General features: G+C 32.3%; 2 protein-coding genes across 2 annotated transcripts in view; both read left to right on the forward strand.

Annotated features, from left to right (window-relative positions):
• Positions 1 to 3,126, forward strand: part of cndp1 (carnosine dipeptidase 1) — an 11,101-nt gene extending 7,975 nt beyond the window's left edge. The window contains exons 7-9 of the mRNA XM_073846903.1: positions 36 to 177; positions 2,692 to 2,839; positions 2,921 to 3,126. Of these exons, the coding sequence (XP_073703004.1) occupies positions 36 to 177; positions 2,692 to 2,839; positions 2,921 to 2,993 (363 nt within the window). The 3' untranslated portion in view covers positions 2,994 to 3,126. The remainder of the gene's footprint in view (positions 1 to 35; positions 178 to 2,691; positions 2,840 to 2,920) is intronic.
• Positions 3,127 to 5,258: 2,132 nt separating this feature from the next.
• Positions 5,259 to 24,285, forward strand: wdtc1 (WD and tetratricopeptide repeats 1). The gene is made up of 16 exons (XM_073846817.1): positions 5,259 to 5,466; positions 7,308 to 7,462; positions 7,700 to 7,783; positions 9,670 to 9,716; positions 9,797 to 9,908; positions 9,993 to 10,180; positions 13,282 to 13,464; positions 14,968 to 15,062; positions 15,148 to 15,263; positions 15,354 to 15,429; positions 16,849 to 16,933; positions 17,017 to 17,190; positions 18,361 to 18,596; positions 18,683 to 18,851; positions 20,649 to 20,841; positions 23,286 to 24,285. Exons 2-16 carry the CDS (start codon positions 7,397 to 7,399, stop codon positions 23,481 to 23,483), a joined length of 2,022 nt encoding a protein of 673 aa, XP_073702918.1. The 5' UTR covers positions 5,259 to 5,466; positions 7,308 to 7,396; the 3' UTR covers positions 23,484 to 24,285.
• The last annotated feature ends 143 nt before the right edge of the window (positions 24,286 to 24,428 follow it).

The following is a 24,428-nucleotide window of genomic DNA, read 5'->3' on the forward strand; positions in this document are numbered from 1 at the left end:
GAAACCACTGTCTAACCGGCTCCTTTCAACCCCAGGTGACGGATTATTTGCACTCGGTGTTTGCAAAGCGCAACAGTCCCAATAAACTCAACGTGACGATGGTCATCGGAGCCAAACCATGGCTGGCCGATCCCAAACATCCGCTGTATGAAGCTGGAAAAGCAGCGGTCAAGAGAGGTACGGCGCTGAACCATCCACACGCTTCACTTCCGCTCTCATCGATGACAATCACAGTCTCACAGTGTCCTCCATCAAGTTTTTAGTGACAAAACAACATTGCAAATGATTTTTTAGTGAGTCTTTAACTTGCATTTTGTTGTTCTTTGCTGCTGTTTTAAGCAACTTAGAACTTTAGAAATAATCGTTTGACATCCCTATAAACAAAATGCATATGGAAAAACAAGTCTGGACCGGCAAAAATACAAGTATTGTATTCAGTTCACACAAGTCAATATCTAGTACTGAGATACTATTTTAGTTTGTATATTTTGACGGAGGCTATAGTTTATGTTTTTGGTTTTCAGTTTAATTGGAGAAATTTTGTTTTGTTTTTGTCATTTTTAGTCTGAAAAAACTAGACAAAGTCTTTAACAAAAATAATCAATTATTTTAATGGAGCAAGAGCAGACGTTTCAGCCATCCAGCTATTCTCAATGCTCATTATGAGAAACATATATATATATATATATATATATATATATATATATATATATATATATATATATATATATATATATATATATATATATATATATATATATATATATATATATATATATATATATATATAATTTTTTTTTTTATTTTTTTTTTTAATTTTTTTTTTTTATTTTTTTTGTATATATATGTATATATACAAAAAAATAACAAAAAAAACTAAAACATGAAATAAAATTATTAAATTAAAATAAAATTGATAAAAACTATATATATATATAGTTTTTATCAATTTTATTTTAATTTAATAATTTTATTTCATGTTTAGGTTTTTTAAAAATAATTTTTTATATAATTGTGTTATTTTTTTGTATTTTTATATACATATATATATATATATATATATATATTTTTTTTTTTTTTTCACTTTAATTTAATTAAAATTTTATTGCATGTTTCTCATAATGAGCATTGAGAATAGCTGCATGGCTGAAACATCTGCTCTTGCTCCATTAAAATAATTGATTCTTTTTGTTAAAGACTTTGTCTAGTTTTTTCAGAGTGCGAACCATCTACAGTTTCCCCACTTTAATTTAATTAAAATTGTAGTCAGTTTTTTTATATAATTTTTTTATTTTTGTTTTAAGTCTGTGTAGTTTTTATTTTTTATAAAAACACTTTCATTTTAATTTATTTGATATTTTAGTCATTAGTGATATTTTAGCATGTTTTTTAACGTCTATAGTTTTTTCATTTTTATTATTTTTTATTATTATTATTATTATTTGTTTTTTGTCTATTTAGTTTTTATAATTTTTTTTTTACTTTTGATTGATTTGAATCATTTATTGCATTATTTTTTTTAAATGTCTATATATTTTGTCGTTTTTAGTATTTTCTTGTGTTTCTATTTAATATAAATTATTTCCGCAAGCTGCCAAACATTTGTTCTTTAATACTATTGGTTATTAGAATTTATATTAAATAATAAAAAAATAAATGAATAATAATTTTTTTTTAAAATAAATAATAAAAATTAATTAATAATAATAAAATAAATAATATTAAAATAAATATTAATAAAATAAATTATATATAAAATATATTTTTAAAAAAGAATAATAATAAAATAAATAATATTAAAATAAATATAAAAAAATGAATAATAATAAAATAGATTATATTAAAATTAAAAGTAAAAAATAAATGAATAATAAAAACATAATTATATTAAAATATATAATAAAAATAAATTAATAATAACTATAAAATAAATTATAATAAAATAAATAAAATAAACTAATAATAATAAAATAAATTATATTAAAATAAATAATGAATTTTTTATAATAATTAAATTAAATAATATTAAAATAAACAATGAATTTTTTTATAATAATTAAATTAAATAATATTAAAATAAATAATAATAAAATACATTTCACAAAAATATTTTAAAAAGAATAATAATAAAATAAATAATATTAAAATAAATATTATTATAGATAATAAAAATAAATGAATTATAATAACTATAAAATAAATTATATTTAATAAATAATAAAATTAAACTAATAATAATAAAATAAAATTAAAATAAATAATGAAAAATACATTAATAATAATTAAATAATATTAAAATAAATAATAATAAAATAAATTACAAAAAATATTTAAAATATAATATTATTATAGATAATAAAAATATATGAATAATAACTATAAAATAAATTACATTAAATAAAAAATAAACTAATAATAATAAAATTGAAATAAAATAAAATAAATAATAATTAAAATAAATTATATTAACATAATAAAAAATAAATTATAATTAAATAAATTATATTAAAATAAATAAACACATAATTTTGTTTCTGAATGGAAGTTTGAGAACTTTCTTGGTGTGTGTGTGGATTCCCTTTCATTTTCTACTTTCAAAAACACTTCTATAAGCAGGATTCATAATAGCTGTGCATTTGAGTAACATGTCGAGTATCACTGTGTTTGTTTGCACTTGTGTCTCTCCTGTAGTGTTTGACGTGGAGCCGGACCTGATCCGCGAAGGAGGCACGATTCCCATCGCCAGAAGCTTCCAGGACGTGACAGGAAAGAGCATCATCATGCTGCCCATCGGAGGCTTCGACGACGGCCTGCATTCGCAGAACGAGAAGATCAGCAGGTCACTGGAGCTTCTGGAGTCTGTGGACAGTCTGTGTGTCTTCCTGCAGATTCATAAACTGTTTTATGTCTTGCTTTTCAGATATAACTACATCGAAGGAACCAAACTGTTCATCGCCTACCTGCACGAAGTGTCTCAGATCAAGAAGTACTGATGTGAAGCTCTAACACTGCTGGAGGAAACAAACATCTCCATTACTACTAACAACAGATATATTTCTCTGAATGGATGTGTATTCTGATAAAGGTGTTCTTGCTGGTGCAAATTAAACAACTGTTTTGCATTGACTTGCTGCTTTTATTCACCTAGTTCTGTCTAGTGACTTTTATTTTGTAATTGTGCATTCTGCTCAAACAGGAAATGCCTTGAGAACATGTAAGGGTTGCCAGATACTCATTCACAGGCATAAATGTTCAAATCACATTTGAGTAGTATTCTCATAAATACATTATATTTAATCAGAATTAAATAATTTGAATTATGTTTATATGGGTTTTTAAATGTTTACATTACATTAAATAATTTTAAAAACATCTATATATTGATGTAAATATAAATATCAATAATAATAGAATAATAATAATTAATAATAATATAACTATTTTTATTATTTAGAAAAATCTTTAAATAGTAATATAATTTCATAATAATCCACTTTTTTACTTAAGATTTTCATGTGCAAACAAAAAAGTGACATTTAAAGTAAAAGAAAAATAAAGTACAAATGTACACAAACAAAAAATGCTAGAAATAAAATAAATATTAACTGAAATAAAAATAATTTACTACTTATAATAATATAAAACATTTTAAATACCTATTTATTTATTTATTAGAAAATGTAAAAAAAATTAAATAAAATGAGAAATACGTTTAGTTAACTATAATATCCTTATAATAATTATTATAACAGTAAACTTTTTACTTAAGATTTTCATATAAAGCGAAACCAAAGTACAAAAGTGCACAAACAAAATTTCACATAGAAAAATACCAGAAAAAAATTAAACATGAATGAACAATTTTTTTTTGTTTACAACTTTTTCCTATTAATGTAAATTTTAGTCATTTTATTATATATATATATATATATATATATATATATATATATATATATTTAAAACTATTAGAAATAAAATAAACAAGATTTGAAATAAAATATAATTTAGTAATAGTTAGATGTGCATAGTTTGACATGTTGACAAGTTTTCAAATGTATCTGAATTTTTTTTAAATAATAATGACCTATTACAGTTTCATTGCAAGTTGCATACATGCAATTAAATAACTTAAATACAATTAATAAATATAACAAAAAATCAAAAGCATCTGTATGTTGTTTCGCTAAAGACGATGAACGCTCGGCTGCATTTACACATTAATGCACATTAAATTAAATTAAATATAATTTAATAATAATAATAAACTTAAAAAAAGATTTTCACATAAAGTGACAAACTAGAAAAGTGCAAACAAAAAAAGTGACATTTAAAGTTTAAAAATAAAGTAAAAATTATTTAATAATAATAATAACAACAACACTTTTTTACTTAAGATTTTCAAATAATGTGACAACAAAGTACAAAAGTGCTAACAAAAAGACAAAAGTGCACAAACAAAATGTCTATTAAAATACTAGAAATAATATAAACATTAACTTAAAATTTAATTTAATGATAATAATAAAAATAATATTTTTGTTTACTTACGATTCTCATATAAAGCAACAACAAAGTGCAAACATGCTAACAAAAAAGTGATTTTTAAAGTTTAAAAATATAAAAGTGCACAAATCAAATTTGAAGTAAAAAAAATACAAAAAATAAAATATAGTTTAATAATATAGTTAAATATATAAATTACTAAAAATATATATAAAATATAGTTTATATTTAATATTATTTATTTGATTTGCATTTATTCATATTTCATTTTATTTTATTGAATTAAAAATTAAACATTTAAATAAAATATAATTTAATAATAGTAATAATAATAATAATAATAATAATAATAATAATAATAATAAACTTTTTTTTATGTGACAAAGCGCAAAAGTGCAAACAAAAAAGTGACATTTAAAGTAAAAAAAAAGTACACAAACAAGATTTTAATAAAAGAAATAGTAAAATAAAACATTAAATGGAATAAAACAATTTATATTTAATATTAATTATTTGATTTGCAATTATTTATTCGTATTTTTTACTTTATTGAATTAAATAATTTGAAGAGCATGGTTTGACACATTAACAAGTTTTCAAATGTATTTAATTTTTTTTTAATGTTTGTGTTAAATCAATAAATACAATTAATAAATACATAACATAATTACAAAAATAACAAAATCGAAAGCATCCGCATGTCGTTTCGCTAAAGACGACGATCGCTCGGCTGCATTTCGGCGGATCTGGCAACCTCTTCTGTCAGCGCTCAGTCAAGGAAGCTCGTTAATAACGTGGCTTCAAAATCTCACCAATGCTTCATCACAACTAGTCCTTTATTAGCTTTAGGCATTGTTCATCGGATAGTTAAAGCATTTAAAGCGATTACTGAAAGGACTTTTGCATTTTCAGCGTAAAAATCGCGTTCTCGAGCTGCGCAGATATCAGGCCGGACAGACTCAGGTAAGACGACATTACTCTCACTTCACTGATATGCGACACTCATATTTGTTTATTTGTAAACAGATCTTGCTTTAAATACTTTATAATACGCAGTGAGTCGTTGTCTGCTGTCAGAAGTGTGTGGTTTTGCTTAAATGTGTAGTTTTGGGGTGTCGCTAGTCGGCTAATGCTAGTGGAGTCTGCTGTTGTTTATGTTTTGGTGAACGCGTCAAATCAGCTGACAGTCACATTAATCTGATTTTTATTCAGATAAATGCGTTTATGTGCTGTAAACGCCTGATTTTAAAGGTTTAAGGCCTGTTTGGTGAGCTACACGGTAATATTGTGTGTGTATACAGTATGGCTATATGCAAATACTATTGAATGTGCTTCAATAATTCGTCAATAATTAATAAAAAGTGACGTTTAAGGGAAGACACCGGATAAAAATCAACTAAAAGATATCAACATATATCCCCAGTTGATTAAGTACAGTATTGCAGACATTTTTAGCATTACATGTGTTTGGAAATGTGAACCAGCAGTCAAAAGTTTTTGAACTGTAAGGTTTTTAATGTTTTTAAAATAAGTTCTTTTCTGCTGAGCAAGGTTTAAAATTGAGCTAAAATTGTCAAATATTTTTACTATTTAAAATAACTGCTTTATATGTGAATCTGAATAAAAATGTAATTTATTCCTTTGGTCAAACTGGATTTTCAGCAGCATTACTCCAGTCTTGATCCTTCAGAAATCCTTCTAATATACAGAATAAACATTTCTGATTATTATCAATTTTTTAAAACAGTTGAGTATATATTTTAAATTTTCTTAGGTGAATAGAAAGATCCAAAGATCAGCATTCATTTGAAATAAAAAGCTTTTGTGACATAATTCAAGTTTATTTTTATAGCGCTTTTCATAATGAAAATTGTTGCAAAGCAGCTTTCCAAAAAAAAACTGATGTTTCTAACTTTCTATTCATCAAAGAAACCTAAATAAATTCTACTTGGCTGTTTTTAACCTAATAATTATAAGAAATGTTTTTTGAGCAGCAAATCAGAATATTAGACTGATTTCTGAAGGATCATGTGACACTGAAGACTGCAGTAATGATGCTGAAAATTCAGCTTTGAAATCGCAGGAATAAATTACATTTTAAAATATATTCAAATAGAAACTACTATTTTAAATAGTAAAATGAATGGTTGTCACTCCGAAAATCAGAAAATACTGACAACAGACAGGAAACCTTAATTCTTACAATGTGATATATAAACAAACCCTTAAAGGGATGGTTCGGAGTAGATTTGACTTCATTGCTATGCACTCCAAAGCCCATGTAAATACCCCATCCGAAGTTTATTTTACCTTAGTCGAACATTGAGGGAGATATTAGAGTTTTTCGAATGGCCTGCTACAGCCGTAAATGGAACATCTGATGTATCTCGTAAATTGCACCACTAAACGTGGACGTAATCTTACCAAACTTCTACAGTAGTGTAAATAGGGTATGTACTCGCAAAACGCTGCATCGGAACATTTGAAAGTCCACCATGAGTGTTTTAAAAACACGTTTTACCCGATCCCTACTAGTCTCAAAAACTACAAGTTTGGGAAAAGCACGTAAAAGTCCTCCTACTACATCTGTGTGCATGTCAACTTGTAGGACTTTTACGTGATTTTCCCAAACCAGGTAAATGTAGATCTGTGTTTAAATAATTGCAGAAGTGATCCGATCTTATACACATGCATTGCAATAATTAAGAAGTGACAGAATGATAGTTTATAGTAATCAAATTCTAACTTGTCCAAGATGTATTCAGCTTCACCGGCTGTTCAGATGAGGTTTTGCTTGTGTTCAGCGTTCCAGAAGCTTGGCCTCTCCGAGAGGCTTGGATTGCACAGATGATCGCAGATCTTCGGCACCTGACTGAACCCTGATCGTCCGCTGATGACGTGCTGTGAGACCATGTCCCTGCGGAACGTCACGAGTGATCTCCTGCACCGGCAGATCCGGGTGAGCAGCGTCTTCATCCGTATTTTACAAAACACAGAATGTCTGTAAAATGATATTTAAAGGAATAGTTCATTTACATCATTATTCACTCACCCTCATGTCATTCCAAACCCATATGAACACTGAAGGAGAAAGTTTGAAGAATCTCCAACACAACAATCCACCACTTTTGTTGTATAAAGCAGTATCAGCAGTGTGTATGCAAGTGTATGTAATGCCTTTGTGTCATGTGTGCAGGAGAAGCGGTCTCTGGACTTCCAGAGACACTATCATGTGACCGACCCGTTAATAAAGCGTCTGGGGCTGGAGGCCGAACTACAGGTGATTGATGAATGATTGTGTGTTTTTTAATAGAAGCAAAGCAGACGAGCCCAGAATATGAATGCAACAAGCCAATTTAAACATCATCCCCTAGAAAACAATTATAAAGAAAATGATGAATTTATCTTTGATGCATTGAGTGATAACGTGCAGTTGAGTGTTGTGTTCATATTCTAAGTTCACATGTTCGCCTGTATATAGTTTGCATCATGAATAAGCTGTACAGTTGAGGTCAAAAGTTTACACCCCCCTTTGAGAATCTGCAGAATGTTAATTATTTTAGCAAACTAAGAGGGATCATTCAGTACAAAATGCATGTTATTGTTTATTTAGTATTGACCTGAATAAGATATTTCACATAAAAGGTGTTGAAGACATCTGAGGGACTCATATGCAACTATTACAGAAGGTTCAAACACTCACTGCTGCTCCAGAAGAAAAAACTATACATTAAGAGCCGGAGGTGAAAACTTTTGAACAGAATGGAGATGTGCCTAAATATCATTTTTTCATTTATTACTGCCCTTTAGATGCTACAGAAGATACTTACATGTTTCCCAGAAGTTTACAGTTTACCCTGATTTTCAAATTCTAAAAGTCTTCACCCCCGGCTCTTAATGCATGTTTTTTTTCCTTCTGGAGCATCAGTGAGTGTTTGAACCTTCTGTAATAGTTGCATATGAGTCCCTCAGTTGTCCTCAGTGTGAAAAGATGAGTTCGGAACTTTCGTTCAAGTTCGCAAATCATTTGATTCAGTTCGGAACTTTGGTTCAGGTTGGGAAACAATTTGATTCAGTTCGGAACTTTGGCTCAAGTTCGCAAATCATTTGATTCAGTTCGGAACTTTGGTTCAGGTTCGGAAACAATTTAATTCAGTTCAGAACTTTGGCTCAAGTTCGCAGATCATTTGATTCAGTTCGGAACTTTGGTTCAGGTTCGGAAACAATTTAATTCAGTTCGGAACTTTGGCTCAAGTTCGCAAATCATTTGATTCAGTTCGGAACTTTGGCTCAAGTTCGCAAATCATTTGATTCAGTTCAGAACTTTGGTTCAAGTTCGCAAATCATTTGATTCAGTTCTTAATTTCCGTTCAAGTTCGCAAATCATTTGATTCAGTTCAGAACTTTGGCTCCAGTTTGGCACCAGGAACTACAATCATTTGATAATTTGTGCATCATTTGATTCAATTTGGAATACTGGCGCCAGTTTGCGAATCATTTGATTCAGTTCTTAATTTCCGTTCGGGTTCGCAAATCATTTGATTCAGTTCGGAACTTTGGTTCAAGTTCGCAAATCATTTGATTCAGTTCGGAACTTTGGCTCAAGTTCGCAAATCATTTGACTCAGTTCGGAACTTTCGTTCAAGTTCACAAATCATTTGATTCAGTTCGGAACTTTGGTTCAGGTTCGGAAACAATTTGATTCAGTTCGGAACTTTGGTTCAAGTTCGCAAATCATTTGATTCAGTTCAGAACTTTGGCTCCAGTTTGGCACCAGGAACTACAATCATTTGATAATTTGTGCATCATTTGATTCAATTTGGAATACTGGCGCCAGTTTGCGAATCATTTGATTCAGTTCTTAATTTCCGTTCGGGTTCGCAAATCATTTGATTCAGTTCGGAACTTTGGTTCAGGTTCGCAAATCATTTGATTCAGTTCGGAACTTTGGTTCAAGTTCGCAAATCATTTGATTCAGTTCGGAACTTTGGTTCAAGTTCGCAAATCATTTGATTCAGTTCGGAACTTTGGCACCAGGAACTACAATCATTTGATAATTTGTGCATCATTTAATTCAATTCGGAACTTTGGTGCGAGTTCGCGAATCATTTGATTGCAAAAACAGTCAAAATTTATGCTCCTATGTTGTAATCTGTCTGTGTTCAGGGTCACTCAGGCTGCGTCAACTGTCTGGAGTGGAACGAGAGAGGAGAGTAAGTTTCAGTGTTCAATCCCAGAGTTCTTCACGTCTCATAGTCTCTCTTCATAAACTCACTGGGTTTGTTCTTTCTAGTCTCCTGGCCTCCGGTTCAGACGACCAGCACGCCATCATCTGGGATCCCTTCCGGCACACCAAGCTCATCACTATGCACACCGGACACGCAGCCAACATCTTCTCAGTGAAGGTGAAGTCCACGTTAGGGATTTGTCTTCTGCTTCTGTTAAACACCACGGAATGTAGATCCTCATTTATGAATGTGTGTTTGCAGTTCCTGCCGCACTCCGATGACCGGATCTTAATCACAGGAGCCGCAGACACCAAGGTGCACGTGCACGACCTGACGGCCAAGGAGACCATTCACATGTTCTCAGATCACACGAACCGTGTCAAACGCATCGCGACGGCTCCCATGTGGCCCAACACCTTCTGGAGCGCAGCTGAGGATGGAGTCATCCGGTACGCAGAGTTCACACTGAGAAAAATGCTTTTCTTACTTTATGTCAGCCAAAATATCTACAAATTCTTAAATCAAGAAAGATTTTCTAGACGAGTAAAATTACTGTCTTGTTTCCAGAAAAAACAAGTCAAAATGAAGTGAGGTTTTGCGTAGAACAAGCAAAATAATTTGCCAATGGGTTAAGAAAAAAAATCGTATTTCAAACAGAAAACAAGATTATTTTTCTTACCCCATTGGCAGATTATTTCGCTTGTTTCAAGCAAGAACACACTTAATTTTGACTTGTTTTTTCTGAAAACAAAACAATGTTTACTCATCTAGAAAATCCTTCTTGATTAAGAATTTTTAGATATTTTGGCTGGAAACAAGACAAAAAGTCTAAGTAAGAAAAGCTTTATTTGGACTGTAGTTTCAGCTTCAGATGTCATTTTGGCTTTTTTTGAGTCAAAGAAAAGCTATTAATCAATTATAGTTAATGTAAAATTAAAATGGGCAGTGCTTATCCAAATTCAAGGAAAAAATACAAACAAAAAAATACATCTTTAAAATTAAAATAAATAAATGAAAATGAAAAATGATAATCGTGATATATCTTAGTGTGGTCATCAAATCAGAGACTGCAGTTTAATTAAACAACATTTCATAATTTAATAGTATTTTTTTGTATTTTACAGTATAATTGTAATTTATATTGAAATGTAAATATTTCTGGCTTTATTTTTTTAATTAGAGTTAAAACATACTAGTACTAATAGATTAAGTTTTGATATATTTACAGTAAGAAATTTACAAAATATATTCATGGAACATGATCTTAATATCCTAATGATTTTTGGCATCAAAGAAAAATCTATAATTTTGAGCCATACAATGTACTTTTGCCTATTTTGGCAATTTACAAATATATCTGTTACTTAAGACTGGTTTTGTGGTCCAGGGTCACATATAATTATTAGCAACTTCAGAGAACTGTGAAAATGCAAATGCATTGTTAAATTATTAAAATATTAACTAAAGGTACTTCAAGTATTTTTTATTTTTTTTTACATCTAAGGGTTTTGGCTGACAAAAAAAGTGAATTCCTGAGTCTTTTTATATTTCCATATTTTTATTTTTATTTATTTTATTTTAGATAATTTTTTTTCTGTGTTGTCACTTTTATTCAATTTTGAGAAAACCTCCTTTAAAGTTGTCCAAATGAAGTTCTTAGCAATGCATATCACTAATCAAAAATTACGTTTTGATATATTTATGGCAGGAAATTTACTAAATATCTTCATGGAACATATTAATATCCCAATGATTTTTGACAAAATCGGATCGTTTTGACCCATACAATGTGTTTCTGTCTATTTCTGGAACTATAGCCATGCAACATAAGACTGGTTTTATGCTCAAGGGTCACATTTGATTTAAGTCCAGTTGAAATGTATTTTATTTCAAATAAAAATGTTTTTGATGGTTTTAGTTTTAGATAAAAATAATAAATAATCTCCAGTCAGCTTTCCTGAACTAACACTAAGTAGGCGGTTCCAGAATAAGGCGCTGACGTCCGTCTAGTCGTGTTCAGTGTCATTCTCAAAGGAACAGAGCCTCAAGCCTCCAGCAGACGTTCAGTCATACGTCTCCTCGAGGTTAATGAGACTCATGGGAATGGCTATGTGCCCTTGAAAACTGTGTTTCTCCAGATGTTGTGTTGGCTGCAGGCTAGTCTGCCCCATCGGGGGACGCCACTGAATGATGTGTGGACATGAAAGCACACAGCAGGTCTCCGTCTAACGCCAAAGCCAACATCCTTGCAGGATTCAGTGCTTTACACGTAGAGGACACACAAGCTGAAATATAGCTTTTTAAAAATAAGTGCCTGAAGATGCAAACATTTTTAAAAAGGAGCTTTTTTTGGCCAAGTCACTTTTAAATCATTGCAAAATCTGCAGACCAACTGATTTATAAATTGATAAATAGATTCGTAAAGCTGAATAAACAAGCGCTCACTTGATATCGCTCAGGTCCTACTCTCAACATATAAATAAATCCACACAAATTTTAGAAGAAAGGTCTGCACTTCACACAAATTGAAAATGTATCTAAAATACCTCGTCAGATGGCATTACTTTTTAATACTTTTTAATGCCCTTAATTTTAGCTAATTTCATTTACAACCCCGCGGACACCCTGAATTTAGTTAATGTTTTAGTAGGGTTTTTTTTTTTTTGGTCACTTTTATTCTATTATTTTTAATATTGTCCATATTGTTTTTATACATTTTTGTATCAGGTTTAATTTTAGTTATTTCAGTAAAGAAGAAATATTAAATGTCTCTTCTTTTTTTTGACCCTGGACCACAAAATTAATCATAAGGGTCCGTTTTTTTAAACTGAGTTTATAAAGCTGAATAAATAAACTCTTCATTGATGTATGGACAATATTTGGCCAAGATGCAGCTATTTGAAATCCAAAGGTGCAAAAAATCTAAATATTGAGAAAATCACCTTTAAAGTTGTTCAAATGAAGTTCTTAGCAATGCATATGTGACCCTGGACCACAAAACCAGTCTTAAGTCGCTGGGGTATATTTGTAGCAATAGCCAAAAATACAGTGTATGGGTCAAAATTATTGATTTTTCTTTTATGTCAAAAATCATTAGGGTATTAAGTAAAGATCATGTTCCATGAAGATTTTTTTGTAAAATTCCTACTGTAAACCTATCAAAATGTAATTTTTGATTAGTAATATGCATTGTTAAGAACTTAATTTGGACAACTTTAAAGGTGATTTTCTCAGTATTTTGATTTTTTTGCACCCTCAGATTCCAGATTTTCAAATAGATGTATCTCGGTCAAATATTGTCCTATCCTAACAAACCATACATCACTAGAAAGCTTATTTATTGAGAGGATCAAATACAGCTTTTTAAAAGTAAGTGCCTGAAGATGCAAAATTGTAAAATGGAGATTTTTTTGGCCAAAGTTCTTGCAGAAGTCACTTTTGAATCTGCATAACCAACTCAAACTTATTGCAAAATCTGCATTTCGCACAGAAATTCCCAATGAAGCGTCAATCAATGGTACATGTCTGTGGTCTGTTTTTTCCCCATCAGGCAGTATGATCTGAGAGAGAGCAGTAAGCGCTCAGAGGTGTTAATCGATCTGACGGAGTATTGCGGACAGCTTGTGGAAGCCAAATGTCTGGCCGTCAACCCTCGTGACAACAACTATCTGGCTGTGGGAGCCAACGGGCCCTTCGTCCGGCTCTACGACATCAGAATGATCCACAATCACAGGTCATTTCATTATCATTAAAGGAATAATTCACAAATAAACTTCCTTTCTGCAGCAGCTCTCAAATCTCATTCACTTTTGTTAAATTTAGGTGAGACACTGCAGGTGAATAGGGTAAAAAAATTAACTAATAGTTATCACCTTACTTATCCAGTTGATTGATTACTTTGATAGTTGCAAACATTTTTTGTATTACAAGTTTTCTAAAAAGCTAGGTTCAAATATGCGCTAATTGCATACATTTCTAGTACAAACATCTAAACACTGGATGAAGTCAGTTTTAAAATTCTAGTTTAGTCAAACAGAGGGAATTTTGGGTCATGCCATTATTCAGAAAACACTATATTTTTGACAATTTTTGGGGGAGTAAAATGTATAAAATCAAGCAAATCAAATATGAACAAATCCCTCTGTAAAAACCTTCAGGATATTGACAAATGTAAATATAAAAATGTAAAGTTTGGTGTGTGTAAGAGCTACTGAAGTGGAGATTTATGGCCCAGTGTTATGAGAAAAAAAACTCATTTGAAGAAAAAGTTCTTTAAAAAAATAGATTATAATTGAAATTTACTGACACAAATAGATAAGGCTATAAAAGAAACATTTAACTGTTTTTTCTGTTGTTTCTTTCCACTAGCCTGAAAAAACACTTTATGAAAAACCAAAAAGTCCAAAATCTTAAACTTCACAGGTGCATGAAAAAACTGTTTTTTTCCTGCAAGAAATGAGATTTGAGATCATCAGTGCTTCAGATTTATTTTTATTTTTCTTCGAATTAAAATCTTTGGCCAGAATACTGCTTGAAATACTATTACTTTAATTTTCCTGAAAATAAGCCGCACCTATCCCGCTGGTGAATAAATCACATTTTATTGTTAAATTCAGACATAATGCTGGAAATTAAAAGACCTTACACTATAAAGATTTTTTTTTTGTTCTAATCACTTCACAACAAATCCTTTAAATTTAAGGGTATTCAGAACAAAACTGCAAATAAAAGTATTAAATGAACATTCATTTTATAGCATTATTATAAATGTATTGGCATAAACGGCAAGAGTAAAATGATTTAAAAAGAAACTGAAACTACTGGCGTTATTTTAGTATCACTGTAATAGTCTTACAGTTTTCATTTTAAATTGGTTTTTGTTTTTAGATTTTTAGTTAAAGTTTTAATAATTTTGCTGTGGATTTTGACTTATTTTTTGTCTGTATAATTAGTAAAGATTTTTAATTTAGTTTGTTATTTTAGCTCAACCTAAACTAAATAATGTTGCCTTTTGACTGGGTGAATCAAAATGCTTTTTGATATTTGATTTTATTATAGTTATCATTAATAAGTATTGAAAATGTGAATCGTATGTGTGACGTTGCAGGACATTTCAGATGTCATTTATATTTCAGAAAATATAATAAATAGAAGTCTTGGTTCTAAATCCATGTTATTAATGTGAGGAATGTTTTCTTCAGTGTCTAATCTTAGACTTTTGTCAACCTTCTTTCAGGAAGTCTATGAGTCAGAGTACCTCGGCTGGCGTTCACACGTTTTGCGACAAGCGGAAATCGATACCGGACGGTGCCGGACAGTACTATGTGGCAGGTTTGTTGACAGTATTGCTGTGTTTCTCATGGATGAGCTTCTGTATAATGAAAACCACATTTAATAGATATTTCTCTGCTTGTAGGTCACTTACCAGTGAAGCTTCCTGACTATAATAACAGATTACGAGTTCTGGTGGCCACCTATGTTACGTTCAGTCCTGACGGCACTGAGCTGCTGGTAAACATGGGAGGAGAACAGGTGAACTAGTGACGCTTGACTCTCTCCGTTGATAATATAAAGCGCTGAAGATGTTCGATGCGCTCACACGATGCTGCTTTCTGTTTGCAGGTGTATTTATTTGATCTGACGTTCAAACAGAAGCCGTACACCTTTCTGCTGCCCAAAAAATGCCACACGTCTTCAGGTAAGACGTGAATTATGAAAGCCCTTTCCCATTTTTTTTTTTAAATAAAAAAATAAAGGTAATTGCATCTCACAATTCTGACTTTTTTTCACAGTTGCGAGTTTACATTTTAGAATTCTGACTTTTTTCTCAGAGATATGAAGATTATATCACAAAATTGTTGTTGTTTTTTTCTTGCAATTCTGACTTTATAACTCACAACTGACTTTTATCTTACAATTCAGACTTTATTTATCAGAATTGTGATTTTATATCTTGCAATTCTGTCTTTATAACTTGCAATTGCAAGTTTATATTTGACAATTCAGAGAAAAAAGGTCAGAATTGTGAGATAAAAAGTCACAATAAGTCACTTTTGATTTTTTTATTCAGTGGTGGAAACAGGATTTTGTAGTAAATGCTGTCGTAGAAGCCGAAATTATTCTTGTTAGTCAATATTCATAGGAATACTGCTATTTTCAAGTGTTGACACTCCAACGCAACTCCAATCTGAATTTTAATTAAAATAAAAACAGAAAATATAAAAAATAAAAAATAATTCAAAATCTATTTTATAAAATTGATAACTATAATTGCATCTCAATGATACTAAAGTAACACTGTTGCAGTGATGATGCAAATGAATCAATCAGTTGATTCGTTGAAACAGAGTTTGATTCACAGAAATTTGTGACCCTGGACCACAAAACCAGTCATAAAAAAAAAATCTACATTTTAGTAAATATTTTGCAAAATAAATATACTTCATTGCTTTAATTTTATTTAAAAACTAAATATTTTTATTTATTTAATTGCTATTTCTTTTTTTTGTAAAATGAATATAAATTGCTATTTTTTTATGAAGTTCAAATAATTTCTTATTTCTAATAGTTTTAATAAATATTCTGTAAAGTAAATGAACATTTAATTAAATTTTTTTTTAATAAGGCTCATTATTTCGGTATTTCTTAATTTTCCAAAAATGTTCCTATAATTTTCCAAAAAGCAGAATAAATCAGCTTTCAATTGATGTTTGGATTGTTATGATAGGACAATATTTGTCTGAGATGCAACTACTTGAAAATCTAGAATCTAAGGGGTGCATAAAAAAAAAAACTAAATATTGAGAAAATTGTCTTTTAAAGTTGTCCAAATGAAATATCTTCATGGAACATGATCTTTACTTGATATCCGTCTGATTTTTGGCATAAAAGAAAAATGTATCATTTTGACTACATTTTGATACAATGTATTTTTGACTATTGCAACAAATATATCAAACTGGTTCTCTAGTGTCACATGTATCAAACTTTCAACGTTTAACTACTGAAGTTTAAATGAGAGACGCTACTAACTATACTCACAAACAACGAGACAAGGAAGTCAATAAGGAGTCGTCAAACTAATGATCTACTCCTGATTGGTTTTTGTTCATGGCAGAGGTACAAAATGGCAAGACGACCAACGGTGTGTCCAATGGGATTCATCTTCCTGCGAGCCGCCTCAAACTGGCTAAAGTTTCCAGGTAGGATTGATTTATGCGTGTTATGCTGACTGCCTCATTGATTGAGTCTGAGTTGTGGTCAATGTCTGTGTTTGCGTCTCCAGCGGCTCCAATGATCTTCCTCCGAATCTGGAGAGGATCAAGCAGCAGGCTAATGATGCTTTCGCGCGACAGCAGTGGACTCAAGCCATTCAGCTCTACAGTCTGGGCATCCACGAGGCCGGACACAACGCCATGCTGTACGGAAACCGCGCCGCGGCGTACATGAAGAGAAAGTGGTACGATAAGAAAAATAGCTTCAATTTGACCAATGCATGAACAGGGTTTCTAATGCAATTTAATGCCTTTTTATTATTTTTTTTGTGCTATGCACGACCCATATATAATATAAATATTCACCCGGTCAAATTTTATGTTTAAAACAAGTCTCTTCTGCTCACTAATTTAAAATAGTAAATATATTTTAAACTGTAATTTATTCCTGTGGTGCAAATCATTACTCCAGTCTTCAGTGTCACATTATTCCTTCAGAAATCATCCTAATATGCTGATTTGCTGCTCAAAAAACATTTATTATTCTTGAAAACTGATTTTTTTCAGGTTTCTTTAATGCATAGAAGGTTCAGAAGAACAGCATTTATCTGAAATAGAAATCTTTTGTAACATTATAAATGTCTTTTTCATCACTTTTGATCAATTTAAAGCATCCTTGCTAAATATAAGTATTAATTTTTATCATTTCTTTCCTGTTATGATTATTGGTGCACAATCATTAATCATGATTCTTATAAATATTGAACACTTTTTGTTTCATATTTTTGTGAAAATCATGATACATTTTATTTTTCAGAATTCTTTGATGAATAAAATCAATATGACAGCATTTATAAAAAATTAAATCTTTTGTAACATTAAAAATGTTACTAATTAATTTGTCCTTGGTGAATAAAAGTATTAATTTCTTTAAAAAAAAAAAAGAATACAAATTTACTGACCCAAAACTTTTAAACAGTAGTGTATATTGTTAGGTGCAAAAAATCCAAAATATTGGGAAAATTGCCTTTAAAGTTGTCCAAATGAAGTTTTTAGCAAATGCACATTAATAATAAAAATTATGTTTTGATATATTTTCCCTAGGAAATTTACTAAATATTTTCATGGAACATAATCTTTACTTAATATCCTAATGATTTTTGGCATAAAATAAAATTAACAATTTTGACCCATGCAGTGTATTTTTGACTATTGCTCCAAATATACCTGTGCTTTTTCTTCCAAACCATCTGAAATATTTAATGCCTGTAGACTTTTAATGCTATTTAAGGCCTTAATTTTCTCTCAGTTCGTTTAATGACTTGCTTTTTAACGCCTCGCGGAAACCCTGATGAAAAATCAATGGCTTGCCTCAATAATCAGTGTTTTAATCGGTGGTCGCATTGTTTTCTCAGGGACGGCGATCACTACGACGCGCTGCGGGACTGTCTGAAGGCCTTGTCTCTGAACCCGGGTCATCTGAAGGCACACTTCCGTTTAGCGCGCTGCCTGTTTGAGCTCAAGTACGTGGCTGAGGCTCTGGAGTGTCTTGATGACTTCAAGGGCAAGTTTCCGGAGCAGGCGCACAGCAGCGCATGCGACGCGCTCGACAAAGACATCAAGGCGGCCCTCTTCTCCAAAACAGACTCCTGTAGGTTCAGTCTTGGATCTTGGATGTTGTTTGTGCATGCATTTAGATAATAATCAGCTCTCTCTGCATGTTTTTCATGCCTGCAGCTGACGACAAGAAGGGGAACAGCTCCATCCGTTTCCATAATTTCAGCCGGAAGGAGTCCATCCCGGAGGACGAGATCGTCCTGAGAGAGCGAAGCTTCGACTACAAGCATCGCTACTGCGGCCACTGTAACACCACCACTGATATTAAGGAAGCTAACTTCTTCGGAAGGTCAGTTTACTGACACATTATTCCCTGAATCAGGTCTATGTTAATATTGAGATGTTTTAATGGCGTCAACTTCAGCTGTACACCTTAATTATTGAACTTTTTACTGTATTTTTGTTTTTACATTACACATTTTGAATGCACTTTGGTTAGAATAATGCATTCTTGTAGTTTAAACAGTAGAGTAATGGCACTAGCAACACCAGCTCATGGGTTCGATTCCCAGAGAATGCATGAATGATAAAAGGTTGCATGCATTGAAAGTTGCTTTGCATAAAAGCATCTGCCAAATTGATTAAAGGGTACGTTTGGAAATGTTCAACTAGGTTAGTATTGTATGTAAATCAGGGTTTGTGGAAGTACTTGAATTTGACTTTTACAATTTAAGGCCTGGAAAACCCTTGAAAATACCAGTATTCCTGAAGAAGTAGGATACTTGAAAAGTGCTTGAATTCAAATAAGTGTTTGATCTTTTAACAAGCGCATATCTTTTCTCGCCGAATTCAAAAAACATCATACTTTTTTTGGTTAATTTCAGTTAATGTCATAAAACTAGTGAGCTAAGCCATTAGTAGTACTGACAATGTCTTGTAAACATGGCTGAAGACGTGAAAAAAGAGAAACAGATGAACCAAATCAATTGAGTGAGTCATTTGCACTGGAACCGCTCCGATTGATTCAAACTTGTGACTTTGATCATTTATTTTAAGCGATTCACTAGCAAAACCCAGATCAAATTAAAAGATTTGAATTCCAAAATGGCTTGTAATGATTTTAAAAAGCATGTAGTGATGGGTGAAACAGAGCTTTTCGAAACTCTGAATCAGTTAAATCAATGCGTCGTAAAATGATTCACTGTTTTAAAGCGCTCCAATCTAAATGCGTATCTGAATCATTTGATTCAGATTGGGACTTTGGAGCATGGATTGTATATCATTTCAGATCGGAACTGGTTTGAATTAAATGATTCAAATCAAGTGATTCGTGATACAAGATCCCGATCTAAATCAAATGGTTTGTGATCCGTCCTGATCTGAAATAATGGTTTGCGAATCATTTGATTTAGATCAGAACTTCGGAGCACAGATCTGAAATCGTTTGATTTAGATCAGGACATTGGAGCGAGGAATGCAAATCATTTGATTCAGATCAGAATTTCGGAGTGGGTTTGTGAATCATTTGATTTTGATAGGGACTTTAAATCACTTCGGAGCATGTATTGTAAATAATTTGATTCAGATCGGAACGGGTTTGAATTAAATGATTCAAATCAGATGATTTGTGATACGCAATTTGAAGTCCCGATCTAAATCTAATGGTTTGCAATACTCAAAATCAAATGTGTCATTTGATTCAGATCGGGACTTCGGAGCATGAATCATTTGATTCGGTTCGAAACACTGGAGCGTTGTTTGAAAACTTCAAACAATGAAGGCAGTACAGTTATTAAAAAAAAAAAAAAGTATACACAAATACAAATCCATGGGTTTGCTATAGTGAAAGTGTAGTATACTCTGTAATTCTTTAGTAATAATACTTTGCATGTGCTTCACTTTATTTTGTTTTATTAATGTATTTTATTTATCTATTTAACCTTTAATTTTTTGAATTTGAAAGAGAAGGTATTGTTTGATAAGTGCTTGAAAAGGTCTTAAAAGTTCTGGAATGTCATTTAACAATATGTGTACGAACCCTGGTAAATTAAAAATGTACATGTAAGATAATTTTGAAACATCTTGTGTTGCTAAATGAGGATGTATGAGACGGCAACACTAGACTCATTCAGTTGTCTCTCTACAGTAAAGGCCAGTACATTGTGAGCGGTTCAGACGACGGCTCGTTTTTCATCTGGGATAAAGAGACGACGAACCTGGTGCGGATCTTACAGGGGGACGAGTCTATAGTGAACTGCCTGCAGCCGCATCCCAGCTACTGCTTCCTGGCAACAAGCGGCATCGACCCCGTGGTGCGGCTCTGGAACCCCAGACCGGAGGTACGAACTGACTCATGATTCATTGGTTTTCTTTTAATATTTACTTTAAACTGTGGCTGCAACTAATGTTTATTTTGATAATCTCAGGCCATCTGAAATGTATATGGAAATGTGTCATTTGAATCGTTTGATTCAGATCGGGACTTCGGATCGTGGATCGTGAATCATTTGATTCAAATTGGGATTTTGGAGTGCGGATCACAAATAATTTGATTCAGATCAGGACTTTGGAGCTTGCATTGTGAATCATTTAATTCAGATTGAGACTTCGGATCATACATTGTAGATAGTTTAATACAGATTGGGATTTCAGAGCATGAATCACGAATCAGGTAATTTATGATTGGAATTTTGGAAAACAAATCATTGGATTTAGATCGGTATTTCAGAACGTGAATCATTTGATTCAGATCAGAACTTCTGAATGTGAATCATTTGATTTAGATCAGGACTTCGGAACATGGATCACAAATCATTTGAATCAGATCAGGACTTCGTAGCATAGATTGCGAATCAATTTATTCAGTTTGGAACTTCAGAACACAAATCATTTGATTCAAATCAGTACTTCAGAACCGGAATCATTTGATTTAGATGGGAACATGGAACGAGAATCGTTTTAATCAGATTAGAAGTTTGCAACGGAAATCATTTGATTCAGATCGGAACTTCTGATTGCGAATCATTTGATTCAGATCGGAACTTCGGAATGCGAATCATTTGATTCAGATCAGAACTTCGGAATGTGAATCATTTGATTTAGATCAGGACTTCGGAATGCGAATCATTTGATTCAGATCAGGACTTCAGAATGTGAATCATTTGATTCAGATCAGGACTTCAGAATGTGAATCATTTGATTCAGATCAGGACTTCAGAATGTGAATCATTTGATTCAGATCAGAACTTCGGAATGCGAATCATTTGATTTAGATCAGAACTTCAGAATGTGAATCATTTGATTCAGATCAGAACTTCAGAATGTGAATCATTTGAATCAGATCAGGACTTTGGAGCATGCATTGTGAATCATTTAATTCAGATTGAGACTTCAGATCATACATTGTAGATAGTTTAATACAGATTGGGATTTCAGAGCATGAATCACGAATCAGGTAATTTATGATTGGAATTTTGGAAAACAAATCATTGGATTTAGATCGGTATTTCAGAACGTGAATCATTTGATTCAGATCAGAACTTCTGAATGTGAATCATTTGATTTAGATCAGGACTTCGGAACATGGATCACAAATCATTTGAATCAGAACAGGACTTCGTAGCATAGATTGCGAATCAATTTATTCAGTTTGGAACTTCAGAACACAAATCATTTGATTCAAATCAGTACTTCAGAACCGGAATCATTTGATTTAGATGGGAACATGGAACGAGAATCATTTTAATCAGATTAGAAGTTTGCAACGGAAATCATTTGATTCAGATCGGAACTTCTGATTGCGAATCATTTGATTCAGATCGGAACTTTGGAATGCGAATCATTTGATTCAGATTGGGAATTTGGAATGTGAATCATTTGATTTAGATCAGGACTTCGGAACATGGATCACAAATCATTTGAATCAGATCAGGACTTCGTAGCATAGATTGCGAATCAATTTATTCAGTTCGGAACTTCAGAACACAAATCATTTGATTCAAATCAGTACTTCAGAACCGGAATCATTTGATTTTGATGGGAACATGAAACGAGAATCATTTTAATCAGATTAGAAGTTTGCAACGGAAATCATTTTGATTCAGATCGGAACGCGAATCATTTGATTCAGATTGGGAATTTGGAGAGCGGATTGTGAATAGTTTGATTTGGATCAGGACTTTGGAGCAAGGATCACAAATAATTGTATTCAGATTGGAACTTTGAAGCATGCATCGTTTGTTCATCAAATTTGTATAAATGTGTCATTACATAACTGTCTCACCAATGATCCTCTGGAGTGAATGGGTGCCGTCAGAATGAGAGTCCAAACAGCTGATAAAAACAGCACAATAATCCACACCACTCCAGTCCATCAGTTCACATCTTGAGAAGACAAAACCTAAAACAAATCCATCATTAGGTCGTTTTTAACTCCAGTACATTGAGTGCATAATCTACAAAAACACTTCCTCCAGTGGAAAAAGGGATCTGGTCTGTATCAGGAGAGAAATCTGCACAGATCAAGCTCCGTTTACAAGCCAAAACAGCTCTAAACAAAAATATGGCTGGATTTTGATGTGAGAGTGACTTTTTCACTGGAGGAAGCGATGTTAACTGATGGACTGATGGATTATTGTGATGTTTTTATCAGCAGTTTGGAATCTCATTCTGACGGCACCCATTCACTCCAGAGCAATGAATTTATATATTTTTGAAAAGTATGTATCTTAAGGTAAACATAACTTGTTTTGTCTTCTGTCCGTTATGATTTATGGATCACCAGTCGGAGAACGAGAACTGTCGGGTGGTGGAGGACATGGAGGGCGCGGCTCAAGCCAACCAGAGGCGCATGAACGCGGATCCGCTGGAGGTGATGCTGTTGAACATGGGCTACCGCATCACAGGTCTGAGCAGCAGAGGCACAGAGGGCTCGGATGACGAGGAAAGCTCGGACAACCAGGTTCAGTGCCGCTCCAGCTAGAACGCCAGTCTTCCGTCTCCACGTTCCCATCCTTCGACAAGAGGGCGAAGCACCTTAGATATTTACTTTGCCATTTCAGTTCTCCGACGCGACGCCGAGTGAATGAATGCTGCCGCTCCGCACTATGCAGATGGAAGTGAGAAATGCAACTGCCCTTCGTCGGTTTCCCCCTCGCACAATCCAAGTGAAGTCAAGGCACTTACAGAGAAATATCCGCTACACATTTTGACATAGGAGCGTCGGCGCACCGTCAGGTTAAAGCTTGTTTCCAAAGTCGCACGGCGCTTGTGTCTCGCTATCGGACACGATTTGGTTTCATTTAGTTTCTTTTCCCGAATGAACTTGATCTTTAAGCGTCAGAGGACAGAGTGTTATTGTTCATAAAAAAAAAAAGAGTTTATAGGTCTGCAGCACTTTCTTTTGGAATAAATTCTGGAAAAATAAACAGTGTTTATGTTCGACCCAGACTTGCTTTGTGAATGTTCATCAAGTCGGGATTTGCTGGGACTGAAAATGTGTTGTTGGAGGGATTTGTTGTTATTTTTTTACCTTGTTCTTGATCGAGCAGGATGTCCCACTGTTGCCCTTTTATCCTCACCGATGAACCTGAGAGGAGAAATAAAGACAGAGACTTTTCACAGCTTGCTATGAGAAAAAGAGATTTAACTGCAGTAAAAAGAAACCAGAATCGGGTCTATTTTGGGATATATGTGTGTGTTTGTGTTTCACTATGTTCATTTTCTTTTGGGATTTCAGTACAGTTTAGTGCAACATTTAAAAAAATAAATGTCTTTTAAAGTTCTGCAGCAGCTCTGTTGTTGCTGTCACAATCACTGCTGGGTTTTTAAGAGGAAAGGATTATATTAAATGAATAAAATGTAACATTTATCATCAACGGCATGGCTTTATAAACATAATAATAACAGAGACAAACTAGATCGATCG

Source organism: Garra rufa, chromosome 9 (genome assembly GCF_049309525.1).
Source record: "Garra rufa chromosome 9, GarRuf1.0, whole genome shotgun sequence".
Lineage (NCBI taxonomy): Eukaryota > Metazoa > Chordata > Actinopteri > Cypriniformes > Cyprinidae > Garra > Garra rufa.